The sequence below is a fragment of the Aspergillus versicolor genome (assembly GCF_001890125.1).
Source record: "Aspergillus versicolor CBS 583.65 unplaced genomic scaffold ASPVEscaffold_5, whole genome shotgun sequence".
NCBI lineage: Eukaryota > Fungi > Ascomycota > Eurotiomycetes > Eurotiales > Aspergillaceae > Aspergillus > Aspergillus versicolor.
The window spans coordinates 2,072,593-2,087,082 of NW_024467528.1; the positions used below are offsets into that span (position 1 = coordinate 2,072,593).

Below are 14,490 nucleotides of genomic sequence, written 5' to 3' on the forward strand. Positions count from 1 at the left end.
ACCACCAAAAAGAATCGCAAAAAGAATGGTCCCAGAGGGGGTCGAACCCTCGACTTTCGCGTTATTAGCACGACACTCTAACCGACTGAGTTATGGAACCAGTTGTTGTTTTCGCCGGCCGATTTCTGCCATGATAACCAGGCGTCTAAATTTCGTACTTTCGCAGTGGATTCGACTGCCTATCATTACTCGCTGTGTCGCAAATATATAGTTCGGGTTAAGGAATACCGAAGGAAAAAAAAGACCATGGCGGACAAATAAAACCAACACAGTAAATTAAAGTGAGTTTGGCTCGAAAATAGCTGCTGACAGGGGCCTTTTGTCTCACCATTCACGAGTCATGGCTGCAATCAGGAATGCAGGTGAGGCTGAGGCGACGCAAGCCCATGCAGCCTAGTCTTTCACAGCTGCTATAAAGCTCACGTTCCCTCAAGCAGTCAACACTGTCCATTGCTTAATATCCATCCACATCTAACAGTCACTATGGGCTTCGCAACATTCGTCTACAACCAATTCTTCGTCCACCCCTCCCTCCCCAATGCCTCCTTCACAAACCAAACCGTCATAATCACCGGCTCCAACTCCGGTCTAGGCCGCGAAACAGCCCGACACATCGCACGCCTCGGCGCCCAAAAAGTCATCCTCGCTGTGCGCGATACCTCCGCCGGCGACTCCGCCCGGCTGGACATCGAACAATCCACCGGCTGCGCCCCAGGAACCTGCGAAGTCTGGCCCCTCGACCTCGCAGACTCCACCTCAGTCCTCGCATTCGCAGACAAAGCGCTGGCCCTCCCGCGCCTCGACGCCCTAGTCCTAAATGCAGCCGTCGCGACCAAAATCTTCCGCCTCGCCCCGGGCGGCTACGAGCAATCCATCACCGTGAATTCCATCTCGCATTTCCTGCTTGCCATCCTTCTTCTCCCGAAACTACGCCAGACGGCGCGGGATTTCCCTGAAGACAGGACTGTCGCGCCGCATATCACCGTTCTCACTAGCCAGGTCCATGCGTGGCCGCAGTTCCCGCAGTGGAAGGACCCGCGCGGGGTCTTTGCGGCGCTGAGCGATGAGGCCACGGCGAAGATGGACGAGCGGTATCCCGTCACGAAGCTGCTCAATGTGCTGTTGACGAGGGAGCTTGTTGCGCAGATGGGTGGTGCTGGTGCGAGTGATGGGGTGATTGTTAATATGCTCGATACGGGGTTCTGCCACTCGCGGCTGTCGCGCGAGAACGAGGGCATCGAGGCGCTGGTGTTTGATCTTGCGAAGAGGATTTTCGCGCGGTCGGAGGAGGTTGGGGCGCGTACGACGGTTACTGCTATGGCGGGTGGAAGAGAGACGCATGGGCAGTATATGGTGAATGGAGTCGTTGCGTCTGATGCGCTGTCGGAGTTTGTGTGTGGCGACGATGGAAAGACGGCGCAGAGGAGGCTATGGGATGAGTTGAGTGGGATTGCTGAGGGATTGAGGCCGGGAGTTATGGCCGGGGTTACTTCTTCATAAAATTGATATAAGGAGTTATGAGTTGTAAAAGGAGTTGGGAGGTTCTTCAATATAGTATCAAGGAATATAGACGGGGAAATGAATACCAAACTTTTATACCCCAATATCAACTCGCCCAACAGATGCAGTCAGTAATCACTCAACCTCATAATCTCTTACCGTGCGCGTCCCCGTAACCGGGTTCTGATACTCGCGATGAACATGCTTGGACCCATCTCCACGCCTCTTCACATCTCTCGCCTGGTAGACTCCATCCTCCGTCATTCTCTCCCGATGATGCCGAAACCCGCCAGACCCAGTAGCATAGTCCACCACCTGGTCATACGCGCCGCTCTCGGGGTCATAGATAGTACTCCCCTCACCATTATCTGTTGAGGATAGCTGGCTAGCCACCAGCCTTGCAGGGTTTTTGGTGTAGCGGTCTAGCACTTCTTGTCATTATCGAAGGAGGTAGTCTTCACGCGCATTTCAGAATCCTTATTCTTTACGCTAGCGCTAGTCCCCGTTCCAGTCACAGGCTTATCGGTGAGGACCTCGTCGTAGTCAACGTCAGCGTCATAGTCGTAGACATCTGCGTCATTATCGCCAGCTTGCGGGCCGTAGTTTTGGCCCTGGCTGTAGCCTTGGTCGTAGGTCTCCCCGCCGCCGTATCCGGGCCGCACGTCATGGTATGTTGTTGCTGAGGGGTTGACGAAGCCGGTGGAGGTGCTGAGGTTGAGATTTATGATGTCGTCGTCATCGTCGTAGTTGTCTATGTTGTGGAAGCGGGAGTAGCGGGTGTTTGAGTAGCGGTCAGTCATTTTGATCTCTTTCTCTTCTTTTGTTAGTGAAGCACTCGATAACAGGGTTTTGTTGTTTAATCGGTTTGCTGGTGGGTTGTATAGAGGAGAAGGGTGGCGAGGTGATGGAGTGGTTATGTATGGGAGTGACCCGGCTTGATGTCACGGGGGCGACGGCCGGGTCTAGAATGTTTTAGCAGGCTAAATGATATCTAGCTATTACTATATATATAAAAGAATTAAAATTAGTTTGGAAATTAATGCTTATTGGATGAAGACCATCAATGAGTTCTAGTCACCATGTGGTAGATAGATTAACTTAAGATAATTCTGCCTGAGCCAGTTATACCAACAGTACAGAACAGAGAAGCTTGTTTTAGCTAAGAATCATGCCAAGATAATTTACTTCAACAGACTGTTTTATTCAGGTCGGACATACCGGATTGGCCATACATCCGCACGGTATCCAGGATTGATATCTACAGTTTCATCCAGTTGGATACATCTTATTGAAGTTTTATAAAACCTTTTCCAAGAATAGTGTATACTGTTAAATATCTGCTATCTTTCAAATACCACAATCCTGCTAGCCCATGCTGACAATTAGCCTGAACACGAGCAGCCGTGACTCACACAGTCAACACCCCAGATATAAACTCCCTCAAATCCCCTCAACCAACAATCCCACCAAGACACTGCTTATTTACTCCTCCTCCTACTAGGTCACCTAAAACTCATCCAACCATGTCATCAACAACAATAACCCCCGCAGCGCCAACCGACTCCCCAGTCATAAAGGCCCTCGTCATAGCCGCATTCACAAAATACATCGAGCGAATGGGCAAACCCCCTGCGCCAATGCTCGCAGACTACACCAATCTCAGCGGTGTCTTCATCCTTACTGCGACTGCACAACCGACCCAAACCCAGCTAAACGCTGGCAGTAACACAATCCTCGGCTCTGTAACCCTCACCGAAGAGCCAGAGACAGACTCAATCAGAGTCAACAATCTGGTCGTGGACCCCGCAATGCAAGGACGGGGGTATGGACGCGTTCTCCTTGAGTTTGCGGAGACGAGGGCGAGGGAGGCTGGGAGGGGGGCGCTTACGTTGGCGACGAATGTGAAGATGACCGAGAATATAGCGCTGTATACGAAAATAGGGTTTGTGGAGATTGGGAGGGCGGTCCAGGATGGGTATGAGAGGGTCTTTATGAGGAAGGTTTTGGTTTAACCTAAGCTAGGTATAGGGATGAGGATACAGTTATGCGATAGACAACAAGCCCTGTCATAAATATATACCCAATACTCCAAATTACGCCCGCATATCAGGTTAGAGCAATTAAAGCATAATGATTCAAGTTTCACTCTTAGCAACGGCTACCCTAGCTCATTGTCTTGCATATCTGTCTATCCCAACAACTGCTCCCCATGTTCTGAGTCACCACTGCATTTGATATAAGTCCAAAGCCTAGACACTGTACCTAGTAGTTGCATCTAAACTTTCGGATCTACTAGACAACTTGCGGAACCCAAACAAACCCTAAATTCTCCGCCGAGCGTGGTTGATATAGCCGTAACCCATTCAATAACTATTCTCCAAGCCCTATAAACCAGGAAAGGGAAGCAAAAACACCAAAAATGGTCCCAGAGGGGGTCGAACCCTCGACTTTCGCGTTATTAGCACGACACTCTAACCGACTGAGTTATGGAACCGTGATGGAGTTGCCGAGCCGGATTTTTGACACCATGAGCTGGGCCGGTTTCATGGCATGTCAAGAGGCTGTGAGGGGTTGATAACAATCATTGAACAAGGAAAGAATGCAGGGAATTGAATTGGAGAGATATTAAGGATTTAGGCCTGGAGGACCGAAATTTCATTGACGATGGAGTTCATGGACTGGTTTGTGGGTAGGGTGGAGGAAGCCAGCTGGGAGCGTGGGACACTCTAGTTCGAAAGAAAGAACGAATATCAACCCTAATGGTAAGTATTGAGCTGAGAATTGGACATTTAGAGATACAATATGTAAGAAAAGGGATCGAACGTTTGATGTCTAATCTGGTTGGTTAGAAGTGCTTGTAGTTTTTGTAAGGAGTATTTTGCGTGGGAAAAGTGGCCCCCACTATAGAGCATAATTTTGCGAACCGAACAACAACTGGTTCCATAACTCAGTCGGTTAGAGTGTCGTGCTAATAACGCGAAAGTCGAGGGTTCGACCCCCTCTGGGACCATTACTTTTTTGTCGTTGTAATTTTCCTTTTTTTTTTTTTGACTTCTAATCCTCGTATCCATAGTTCCATATGGAGTTCATGCATTGCACAAAATAGCCAATTCTCACTGGACATGGATTGACTTGGCTGCGTTACTTTGACTCATTCATTGGAGCCAAGCATTGGGGTGACTCAATGGCCCTTTGTCTCAGCAGCTGGAAGCCCAATTAATGGCCATTAAGATTCTTCATTCACTATAAAGATTGGTGCCTTCAGCCAGGCACCAGGCAGAATCTCCCGGCGCATCTCACATTGAATTTTCGATATACTCCGGTACCCCACATGGCGATCTGCGCTCACAAAAGATCTGCTGTCCCCAGTTTTTATATCATTCAACCCCTCGAACAGGGGGCGTACGACAGGCAGAATGCAGCCGGACGAAGTTCAGTTCGTTCACTTCAATGATGTTGTGAGCTTTGTCTTGGCGAGAAGCACGTTACTCTAGGTCCTAACAGATTGCTACCTAGTATCACATCCCAACAGCCGCGCAACTCACACGGTTCTTGACCCTGCAGAGAGAGTTTGCAGCCTCTAACCTGAAGGCTCAAACCCTGACTGTTTTTAGCGGCGATGCTTTTTCGCCGTCACTCGAGGCAAGCGTCTTGAAAGGCGAGCATATTTTGCCGATACTGGACCTCGTAGGGATTGACATTGGATGCTACGGAAACCATGGTCAGGGCGCAAATCTCATGTCCCTTTTCCTTGGGGACTGTCACTGACAACAAAAAAACAACAGACTTTGACTTTGGCGATGCAAAGCTGGTCGAACTCTCGAGTCGGTTGAAGTTCCCGTGGCTGCTTTCAAACGGTTTTCACCACCCTGCTGGAGATCGAAAGAGATTTCTCGGTTCCGGTCAAGAGTATCTTGTCCAGCACCTGGACAATGGTCTTCAAGTTGGCTTTATAGGGCTGGCCGGGACGTATGTACCGTACATACCTGTCTCATGACTATCCCGGCTAATACTAAAGACAGAGACTGGCCGTCAAATTGTTCGGCTCTGCCACCCTGCGAGATTGAATCACCGGTTCAGGCTGCTTGTCGTTTAGCACGCCATCTCCGGGTAAACGAGCGCTGCGATCTAGTTATAGCACTAACGCACATGCGTGTCCCGGAAGACATAGAGGTAGCGAATGCGACTGCCACCGGAGACAGCAGGATCGACTTGCTACTCGGCGGACATGACCATGAAGTAGTCAGAAGGTTTGCAGGCGACACGGATTTATCTGCAGAGAACGTCGAGCAAGGGCGTAAAGTCTCTGACCTTGAAGTAGAAGGGAGGCTTCCTGAGGCAGAAGGCAACATCAGACTTGTCAAGAGCGGGACAGACTGGAGAGCCTTGTCGCTGGTACGACTGATTGTCCAGAGAGACAAAAATGGGACAGTGGTAGGGTCTACCGTGAAATGTGGGTAGTCGCCGCTGGTTCATGTAAGTATTTTCTTATGACTGACTTGCGAGGAAGTGCAACAATACACCGATACCCAAGCCGCCATAGCGACGCCGCAGCCACCATCCAACGTGATCGAAATGCTAGAGGAAATTCACGCTCGAGTTGGGAAGCGAGTCCAAAAGCCGCTTCTGCACTCTGCTGTCCCACTCGATGGCCGCAACTTTGCAATTCGTAGCCAGGAGACAAATCTGGGCAATATGCTGGCTGACGCTGTTCGGGCGTTCTATGACACCGAAGTGGGCTTCTTCAACGGTGGCGGGGTCAGGAGTGACCTGATCCTGAAGGCTACTGTGCCCAACGGCGAGCCCTTACTCGTCAGAGATATCATCAGTAAGCCAGATCAGCTTCGCGTCTGAGAAGTGCTGACAAGATAACAACAAAGATATTTGCCCATTTGGGAATAGCCTTGTCGTCAAGCGGCTCACGGGCGAAGCCATCCGGCTCGCACTAGAGAACTCCGTGTCTGACAAACATACTGATGGCCGATTCCTGCAGATCTCGGGTTTGCGGATGGTAGCGAGCTGGCAACGGCCGGAAGGGTCTCGGGTCGGAGACGTCTTTCTCGAGAGACGTGATGGTAGCCTTGAGCCGCTGGAACCGGCCCGAACCTATACTGTCACCATGCCAGGATTCATCGCGCAGGGGTTTGACGGATTCTCCTGGTTTTCACAGATGGAAACCCTCGTAGGGGAAGAAGCAGCAATGACGGATTCCGGGTTGCTCCTTGCCATGCTTGGACACAGCGAAGAACTGGCCGATGGCGATTCGGATCATAATGCCCATGCCGCGGGCATTGAGCGAGCGCGCACGCTGATTATTGTCGGCCAAAACCCTTCTGACTCTTTACCCATGGTGAGTCCTGTTATAGAAGATAGAATCAAGTTTGTCGGGTTATAGACGTTTACATCGGATTAGTAGAGATAGCTAGACTGAATGCCACAGGGATGCGTTGATGAGACTCCCACATGAAGATACCTGGATCTTGGCTGTCGGGCCCTTCAGTCACTTCCTCTGAGTATAGATAGGCCCCTGTGAGTCTGGACCTCAAGGAGAAAGCGTGGGTGCCCGAAGCCGCGAAGACCCATATAAAACTCTTGTTTATCCATAGTGGAGACAGGCCTCGGTGCGTCTTTGGCCGTTTCAGAACAATGTCATCCCTCGAAGTCAGATAGTGTTTGTCTCGCCGATCGAATTACTACCGCAATATCCTTCAGCCGAACTCGAGAATGTTAGTGACGCAAAGCCAGACGAAAATGATGCACAGCTTACAAGCGAGGCGGATAAATATCCAGAGAACGGGTGGCCGATGCTCGACCTCGGTTACGAGCCAGTCCCAAACCAAGATAATCGACTGTTCCCACTTGTTCTGCCCAAAAATGCAACGGTTCCGACTGGGGGACCGGGTGGAACGGCAAGCTTGACGCTGGAGGACTCGAGCGGTTGGCAAATTGGAAACAAGGGGTGGAATTGCCGATGAGATCGAGTGGAGATGCCTGATTCACGCGTTCACCTCAACGGCCTCGCAGTTTCGGCTTTGCTTTCTTTTTTTCTCTCTCTTCTCAAGTTCTTCTCACAAACTGGATCGAACTGTGAATATGGATCTGTCGAGAACATACTTATGAATCGCTCTAGCGCCCGTCTTTCTGCAACACTAATGGACATTTACCGAACACCTTCACCTTTCCCTGTAACGAATCCCAAATGACTGGCAGCTTAATCTGATACCGCATCTTTATCGGAACGTCATACAGTCCTGGAAATGGAGAAGGGCGCCGTGGAACCGAAGACCCCGGAACGACCGCATGGGACGGCAAGAGAAGCATCACTTTCCGACGACGATGACCTTCACTCGATCTCTCAGCGATCGGGAAACACCCAGACGGCCCCAGGCAAGGATGCCGAAGACCAGGTAATGCCCGAGTCACAAGCCGAAGAGTTCGCCAGAGTGGTGCCCAGGCTCAAGCGACGGGGCCTCTTCGGCCAAATCACCTTGGTAGACGAGGTCGAGAACCCAAAGGCCTATCCAAGGAACAAGAAATGGCTCATCACGTTTGTTGTCGCTGTCGCCGGCTCTGTGGCTCCCATGGGCAGTTCAATCTTCTTTCCGGCCCTCACGCAGGTCGCCGACGAGCTCAATTCAACAACAACAATCACGAACTTGACCATCTCGCTGTATATGCTGAGCATGTCCATCTTCCCGTTGTGGTGGTCGTCCTTCAGTGAAAGGCTTGGACGACGGACAATCTATATAACGTCCTTTGCACTCTTCGTGGTCTTCAATGTCCTCTGCGCTGTGTCCAACTCCATCGCCATGCTCATCGTGATGCGTCTACTCAGCGGAGGCGCCTCAGCCTCTGTCCAGGCCGTCGGCGCAGGGACAATCGCCGATATTTGGGAAGCCCGTGAGCGAGGTCGTGCCATGGGCATCTTCTATCTTGGTCCACTGTGCGGCCCATTGATAGCACCCATCGTCGGAGGAGCCCTGGCCCAGCGCTGGCACTGGCGGAGCACAATGTGGTTCTTCTCAGCCTATGGCGGCATCGTCGTGATTCTCATCCTTTTTGGCCTGCCCGAAACCCTATCCATATCAAAACCCATCCTCCCAGAACCCAGGACCGGCACCGCCGACCAAGACGAACCCCTCGGCCGCCGCTTAAGCCGGGTCTCCTCGCGTCAAGTCATCGGCGCAACAGCCCGCTGGCTCAAACTCCTCAAGATAATCTTCATCGACCCCCTCAAGATAATCCTCTACCTCCGCTATCTCCCCGTTCTCCTAACAGTTTACTACGCCGCCATAACATTCGGCTCCTTGTACGTCCTCAACGTCAGCATCGAGCACACCTTCGGCGAACCACCCTACAACTTTGACACCCTCATTGTCGGCCTCCTCTACATCCCCAACTCCCTCGGCTACATGGTCTCAAGTATCTTCGGCGGCCGCTGGATCGACAGTATCATGGTCCGCGAAGCTAAAAAGGCCAACCGCTATGACGAAAACGGGAAACTCGTCTTCCGCCCCGAGGACCGTATGCGCGAGAATGCCTGGCTCGGCGCTATGCTCTACCCCTCTGCTCTCATCTGGTATGGCTGGACCGCGGACCGTGGGGTGTTTTGGCTTGCTCCCGTGCGTAATCCTATCAACTTTATTTACTTGTTTTATATGTGCCCATCAACCGCTAACTCGGCCACAGATGATAGCAAACTTCTTCTTCGGCATCGGCAGCATGCTAATCTTCAGCATGGTAACAACAATGTTGACCGAGTTCATGCCGCGGAAATCCTCCGAGGGCGTGGCGCTGAACAACTTCATGCGTAACATCTTCTCGTGTGTAGGCTCGTTCGTTACGGCGCCAATCATCAACGCCATTGGCAACGGCTGGCTGTTTACAATTATTGGTCTTGTGGCGTTTGCTAGTAGTGGGGTTATTGTTGTCATGAAGGTTTTTGGACCAAGGTGGAAGGCAGGCATGGATGCGCTTATGCAGTGAACGACTTACCGAGACTCTAAACGCTAATATGGATTTTGATGGTTCTGTTTTAGGATGGGCTATATATAGGTTGAAAATAGATACCCAAATGCGAGCGTGTTTCTTTTTTGATATCCGTATATGAAGGATGTTTGACAGGGAGTTTTGCTATCCAGTCACAAAACGCACTTATAGTTACTGAATGCAATACATTACCAACCAACGGATGCTTCAAATATCCATGTTATGGCAGTAATGAACTTTCCATTCTAATTATGCGAAGCTAACTATGGTCAGTCGCGACTACATGTTCTGAACTGCAGAAGCCTCATGTTTCGCGGGAATAACTCTCCAACACCAACCACACCAACTTCGATGCGTTCCCTCCTCCTCGCGGGTAAGGTAGTCACCAGTTTCCCGCTCGTCCTCGTGCTCGACAACACAAGCACCTACCATGACTCTCTTCTTTGCCCTCTGCTTCACTCTTCCCCCTATTCCGATGATCTCCTGTCTTAGATATCCAGGTTCTCTTTCCTCGGGGTCTTCCCACCTCTCGTGCGGATGATCATGAGGGCCATGGTGCGCCTGTTCAAATCGATGTCCGAAATGATAACCATATTCAGGCGGGCTGTGCGACATTGACTCATCCGCCTCGCACTCTACTTCCAGCTCGATTTCCTGGCCGGCAAGGCAGCTGTCCCCACGCCCGCATTTGACGCCCTGGCAGCCTTCGCCAATTCCTGTTCCCAGTCCATCCAGGTATGTGCTGTATCGTGAGCGCCATGTCCAAACCCGACGGTACGTAGTATCATTCCTGCGCAGCTTTTGACCACACTGGTTGCAGAGCCATAATACATCTTGGCAAGTACAAGTATCCCGCAATAGCACAGTAGATGTCTTGTCCGTGGTATCCGCCGTCGTCGAAGGTAGAGGGGCATGAAGGGACGAGGTAACGAGCTTATTCAGCGATGCTTTACGACAAGTCGTGCATAGTCGGCGAATTCGGTTCTTCAAAGTCGCACTATTCGGGGGTTTGGCCGTGCAGTTCTAAAAACAAATTAGTATCTTTCAAGCGATCCAAAGTTTACCTAGAACAGGGGTCTTACCCGACAGACAACTTTCGAACAACCACGGCATTCGGCAACCATGTCTCGAGCACATTTCGCGATTTTGCCGCTCGTCAGTTGTCCGGAACCGACCGCACCCCTGCTCAGCAGCCGGATTACGGATTTGACGCTGTCCGGAATGGCGGCGCCGCTTTGCAGCATGTCTGAGAGAGTCTCAATATACTCATTCTCACAACGTAAGGTCTGCTTGGCGAGCTGGTGCCGGTAAGGGCTCAGGTTCGCATAAAACTGGCGACATGTCCCCGATAGGGCATACAACGTGCTGAGGTCGACCGACCGAGCGATCTCCTTGGCAATCCTGGGTCTTTGTGTTAGCTCACTATGAACCAGGCACGCCAGTCGCTTGGTTCAGAAGCAATTCATACGGATAGCAGCCCAGAGCTACTGAGAACGCATTCCGAATAGTGGAGTTTTGCAGCTCATTCTCAGAGGAGCTTAGGGCCCCTCGGGGAGCTTCAGCAGACGGGTTCTCGCTGGACGGCAGTTCAAAGCCGACGCTCAACCTCGAGATACCAAGCTTCCCAGAGTCGACGTAGGGTTGTTGGAAGGCATCCGGGCTTTTAAGCACCGTCTGTTTACCCACGGTGTCATTGTCGTAGTCAACAAATACCACCATCTTGCCGGGAGGTACAAAAGAGAAAAAAGAAAATACAAACAAGCGTATAGCTCCGATCAGGACCCAGGCTCTTCCATAGCTTTATGCAAATATGAGAAGTGTATAGATCGACAATCCTCCGTGGGATGATGCGGTTGTGAAGCTTCCAGACCTCCAGCTCCGTCTTCGGCGTGTGGTGGAGCTTCTGGTTCGTCTCGGCGATCGTGAAACCGATGAGGATCCCTTCCTTCTGGTCTTGACGTGCTTCCTGCCCCGATACCGCCGATTCAGAGAGCCACAATTGATCGTGCACAATCAGATAAGATCTAGTCCTGAAAATCAAGAGGAAATGGAAGGGAGTTGAGGTCACTCTCAAGGCACGTGAATCTGCAACACGGGCCTTTTGACACTTACCTTATCAGGAAGGTCCTTCGAAACCCCTCATCCACGTGACACCTATCGCCATAGGGCCAGGGTCACATGATATCCACCGCGGGGTGAATGGAGGGGCAATTTGTATGACAACAGCTGGCTTGAAAGGTGGGCGGTCTACGATGTTTAGATATACAAGTACGCTGTGTCAGAAAGTATAGAAAATACCTACAATGTAAGTGTTGTCGGTTCGCCTATATATCCTAGACGGAGAGCTCCGTTTCCCCGTCGAACTGTGACCCATAACTCCCCCCACAAGGTGAAGAAAGACCCGAGAAGTTGGGGTAATAACCGGGAATTGAGTCACAGATAAAAGGCTGCCTGTTCTCGTATCCGACAGCTTTCTCTCCCTGCTGTTATTCCTTATACTGCTGAAGGCGCGTCTTAGCATCTGAGATATTCGTCCAACCCCCGCCAGGATGCCGTTAAATTCGAGAGCCGTCTATTCCCGACAGAACGCCGACTTTGCTCCATTCTCGAGTCGGAGAAGCACCGTGCATGGTACAAATGGCATTGTCACATGCACGCAGCCTCTTGCGGCCGCAGCGGGACAAAAGATCTTGAGTCAAGGTGGAAATGCTGCAGTATGTCTCCAAACTTCTATACGCAATTCAAAGCTAATGTTCACAGGATGCAGCAGTGGCAGTTGGTATGGAAACCCCTGGTGTAATAAATATGCCCTATCTAACAATAAATTAGCTGCCGCTCTGAATGTCACAGAGCCATCTTCTACCGGGATCGGAGGAGACATGTTCTGCCTCTACTATGATGCGAAGACAAAGAAGATCAGTTCGCTCAATGGCTCTGGCCGGTATCCTTCCAATGTGACTCTGGACAAGATCAGAGCAGATCTAAAGGCTGGTCCCAATGACGTCGGAGGAATTCCCATGAACAGTGTTCTCGCGGTCACAACGCCTGGAGCAGCTGCCGGGTGGGTTGACACCGTCGAGAAGTTCGGCAGTGGGAATGTTTCTTTACAGCAGGTGCTCCAACCAGCCATTGACCTTGCAGAAGAGGGGTTCCCTGTATCCGAATTAGCGTCATCTTTCGTGAGTACTAAACACCGCAAGCCAATTGCCCGTAAACTGACAGCTCTCAGTGGCAAGAAAGCGAGCATCTCCTCTGGAAAGCATCTCCAAATGCGCACGAGATGCTCAGAGCCGATCCCAAGGCCAAAGATGGCTTTAGAAGCCCTCTCCCCGGCGAAATATTCAAGAACCCAACAATGGCAAAAACCTTCCGCGCCCTCGCCGCAGAAGGTAAAAAGGGCTTCTACGAAGGCCGCGTCGCTCAGGAAATCGTCAAAGTCGTCCAAGACCTTGGTGGTTACCTGACCCTCGACGATCTCAAATCACACTCTACCACCGGCACCCAAGAAACAGAGGCCATTTCACTCAAGTTCAGCGGCCAAGACATCACAAACAAGCAAACAGCGGGCACGGACGACCCAGACGGCAAGCCCAACCAGGGCGTCGAGATCTGGGAACATCCTCCTAACGGGCAGGGCATCGTCGCCCTCATGGCCCTAGGCATTCTCCAGGAACTTGAGAAGACAGGCAAAATCCCGGCCTTCACTGAATCCCAGCACAACAGCGCCGAATACCTGCACGCCGTGATCGAGTCCCTCCGCATCGCCTTCGCAGACGCCTCATGGTGGGTTACAGACCCAGACGTCGAAACCGTGCCCACAAAGGACCTCCTCGACCCTTCATACCTGGCCGAACGCGCCAAACTCTTCAGCCCAACCAAAGCAACCGACATCCTCGACCACGGCAGCCCCGCCCACAACCACTGCGACACCGTGTACTTCGCCGTAACCGACAAAGCCGGCAACGGCATCTCGTTCATCAACTCCAACTACGCCGGGTTCGGATCCGCCATTATCCCCAAAGGGTGTGGGTTCACGCTCCAGAACCGCGGCGCCAATTTCTCGCTTTCCACGGGCCACCCCAACGTCCTTGCGCCGGGGAAGAGACCCTACCATACCATTATCCCGGCTATGATCACAAATGCCTCGGACGGAAGCTTGCACTCGGTTTACGGGGTTATGGGTGGCTTCATGCAGCCGCAGGGCCATGTGCAGGTTCTGTTGAATATGCTTGCGTTTAAATACCATCCGCAGGCGGCGCTGGACTCACCGCGGGTGTGCATTGCGGCGGGCAACCCGGAGCTGGGGAAGGCGCTGGATCGTACGGTTTATATTGAGGAGGGGATTAGTGACGAGGCGGTTGAGGGGCTGAAGAAGCTAGGGCATAAGGTTAAGGTGTTGAAGGGATGGGAGAGGGGGATGTTTGGCCGCGGACAGATTATTCGGTGCCATCATGATGATGGGCGGTTGGTATATAGTGCTGGCAGTGATATGAGGGGCGATGGAATGGCGATTCCGGTTGTTTGAGTCTACTGCTACGAACAAGATATGTCTAGAATGTGTGATGGAGTATGGTGAATACAAAGGCAAGTAGACAACACTGTAATAAGCAATTGCAACAATTCATCTATCCTTTTCAAAATCTTCTGTATAGAATGGAGGTCTCAAACTCAAGCCTTGTTTATCTAGTTCTCATCTAAGCAAAACAAACTAACCAAAGGTATCTAAGACGTATCACTCAATAGCATGGAACGAGGCAAGAACCAAATAAGCCAAAGAAATCTTGATGCATTGCACATGCAGCGTAAGCCAGTAAATCACAATATCGGGGCGAAGCTGAGAAGAGACGGTATGAGATGGTATGAGATGAGATGAGATGAGATGAGAAAAAAAGGTGGGGTATAAATTCGTAAGTAAAGCCGGGCGCGTAGCAAACAAGTAGCACACAGTAAAGGCAAGTAGCACAGGACTCGAGATAAACTATGAGAAATTTGTATCCATGC

General features: G+C 51.3%; 8 protein-coding genes and 3 non-coding genes across 11 annotated transcripts; 7 read left to right on the plus strand and 4 right to left on the minus strand.

Annotated features, from left to right (window-relative positions):
- Positions 1-26: 26 nt before the first annotated feature.
- Positions 27-100, minus strand: ASPVEDRAFT_t92. The gene has a single exon. It is a non-coding gene; the product is annotated as a tRNA-Ile (tRNA).
- Positions 101-483: 383 nt separating this feature from the next.
- On the plus strand, positions 484-1,500 carry ASPVEDRAFT_132732 (uncharacterized protein; the record flags this gene model as incomplete). Its single annotated transcript, XM_040806950.1, has 1 exon — positions 484-1,500. One exon carries the CDS (start codon positions 484-486, stop codon positions 1,498-1,500), a length of 1,017 nt encoding a protein of 338 aa, XP_040668587.1.
- A 135-nt stretch (positions 1,501-1,635) lies between these two features.
- ASPVEDRAFT_29373 (uncharacterized protein) lies at positions 1,636-2,300 on the minus strand (the record flags this gene model as incomplete). The annotated part of the gene is made up of 2 exons (XM_040810217.1): positions 1,636-1,815; positions 1,989-2,300. 2 exons carry the CDS (start codon positions 2,298-2,300, stop codon positions 1,636-1,638), a joined length of 492 nt encoding a protein of 163 aa, XP_040668588.1.
- A 446-nt stretch (positions 2,301-2,746) lies between these two features.
- On the plus strand, positions 2,747-3,628 carry ASPVEDRAFT_42343 (GNAT family N-acetyltransferase). Its single transcript, XM_040812569.1, has one exon. It carries the CDS (start codon positions 3,024-3,026, stop codon positions 3,510-3,512), a length of 489 nt encoding a protein of 162 aa, XP_040668589.1. The 5' UTR covers positions 2,747-3,023; the 3' UTR covers positions 3,513-3,628.
- A 175-nt stretch (positions 3,629-3,803) lies between these two features.
- On the plus strand, positions 3,804-4,341 carry ASPVEDRAFT_42344 (uncharacterized protein). The gene is made up of 2 exons (XM_040812570.1): positions 3,804-4,256; positions 4,324-4,341. The coding sequence occupies exon 1, from the start codon at positions 3,920-3,922 to the stop codon at positions 4,073-4,075; it is 156 nt and encodes a 51-aa protein (XP_040668590.1). The 5' UTR covers positions 3,804-3,919; the 3' UTR covers positions 4,076-4,256; positions 4,324-4,341.
- On the minus strand, positions 3,921-3,994 carry ASPVEDRAFT_t91. The gene has a single exon. It is a non-coding gene; the product is annotated as a tRNA-Ile (tRNA).
- A 95-nt stretch (positions 4,342-4,436) lies between the features above and the next one.
- Positions 4,437-4,510, plus strand: ASPVEDRAFT_t90. Its single transcript has one exon. It is a non-coding gene; the product is annotated as a tRNA-Ile (tRNA).
- On the plus strand, positions 4,497-7,130 carry ASPVEDRAFT_697458 (bifunctional metallophosphatase/5'-nucleotidase). Its single transcript, XM_040816036.1, has 8 exons — positions 4,497-4,958; positions 5,017-5,048; positions 5,115-5,221; positions 5,286-5,469; positions 5,523-5,953; positions 6,011-6,328; positions 6,381-7,055; positions 7,116-7,130. The coding sequence occupies exons 1-7, from the start codon at positions 4,917-4,919 to the stop codon at positions 6,893-6,895; spliced, it is 1,629 nt and encodes a 542-aa protein (XP_040668591.1). The 5' UTR covers positions 4,497-4,916; the 3' UTR covers positions 6,896-7,055; positions 7,116-7,130.
- A 627-nt stretch (positions 7,131-7,757) lies between these two features.
- ASPVEDRAFT_132998 (MFS transporter) lies at positions 7,758-9,486 on the plus strand (the record flags this gene model as incomplete). The annotated part of the gene is made up of 2 exons (XM_040806985.1): positions 7,758-9,122; positions 9,190-9,486. 2 exons carry the CDS (start codon positions 7,758-7,760, stop codon positions 9,484-9,486), a joined length of 1,662 nt encoding a protein of 553 aa, XP_040668592.1.
- A 90-nt stretch (positions 9,487-9,576) lies between these two features.
- ASPVEDRAFT_194026 (uncharacterized protein) lies at positions 9,577-11,676 on the minus strand. The gene is made up of 3 exons (XM_040809150.1): positions 10,958-11,676; positions 10,572-10,890; positions 9,577-10,512 (listed from the first exon to the last, which is right to left on the minus strand). Exons 1-3 carry the CDS (start codon positions 11,206-11,208, stop codon positions 9,769-9,771), a joined length of 1,314 nt encoding a protein of 437 aa, XP_040668593.1. The 5' UTR covers positions 11,209-11,676; the 3' UTR covers positions 9,577-9,768.
- Positions 11,677-11,712: 36 nt separating this feature from the next.
- On the plus strand, positions 11,713-14,165 carry ASPVEDRAFT_72621 (gamma-glutamyltransferase family protein). Its single transcript, XM_040816162.1, has 4 exons — positions 11,713-12,203; positions 12,250-12,268; positions 12,319-12,668; positions 12,719-14,165. Exons 1-4 carry the CDS (start codon positions 12,039-12,041, stop codon positions 14,012-14,014), a joined length of 1,830 nt encoding a protein of 609 aa, XP_040668594.1. The 5' UTR covers positions 11,713-12,038; the 3' UTR covers positions 14,015-14,165.
- Positions 14,166-14,490: the final 325 nt, after the last annotated feature.

Bases quoted from the DNA above. Each gene is read 5' to 3' on its own strand.
- ASPVEDRAFT_42343 (XM_040812569.1), top strand. From the start codon at position 3,024: ATGTCATCAACAACAATAACCCCCGCAGCGCCAACCGACTCCCCAGTC.
- ASPVEDRAFT_42344 (XM_040812570.1), top strand. From the start codon at position 3,920: ATGGTCCCAGAGGGGGTCGAACCCTCGACTTTCGCGTTATTAGCACGA.
- ASPVEDRAFT_697458 (XM_040816036.1), top strand. From the start codon at position 4,917: ATGCAGCCGGACGAAGTTCAGTTCGTTCACTTCAATGATGTT. The intron at 5,049-5,114 runs GTTCTTGACCCT...GACTGTTTTTAG, and splicing joins ACAGCCGCGCAACTCACACG to CGGCGATGCTTTTTCGCCGT. The intron at 5,222-5,285 runs GTCAGGGCGCAA...AAAAAACAACAG, and splicing joins TGGATGCTACGGAAACCATG to ACTTTGACTTTGGCGATGCA.
- ASPVEDRAFT_194026 (XM_040809150.1), bottom strand. From the start codon at position 11,208: ATGGTGGTATTTGTTGACTACGACAATGACACCGTGGGTAAACAGACG. The intron at 10,891-10,957 runs GTATGAATTGCT...ACAAAGACCCAG, and splicing joins GTAGCTCTGGGCTGCTATCC to GATTGCCAAGGAGATCGCTC. The intron at 10,513-10,571 runs GTAAGACCCCTG...ATTTGTTTTTAG, and splicing joins GTTCGAAAGTTGTCTGTCGG to AACTGCACGGCCAAACCCCC.
- ASPVEDRAFT_72621 (XM_040816162.1), top strand. From the start codon at position 12,039: ATGCCGTTAAATTCGAGAGCCGTCTATTCCCGACAGAACGCCGACTTT. The intron at 12,669-12,718 runs GTGAGTACTAAA...GACAGCTCTCAG, and splicing joins CCGAATTAGCGTCATCTTTC to TGGCAAGAAAGCGAGCATCT.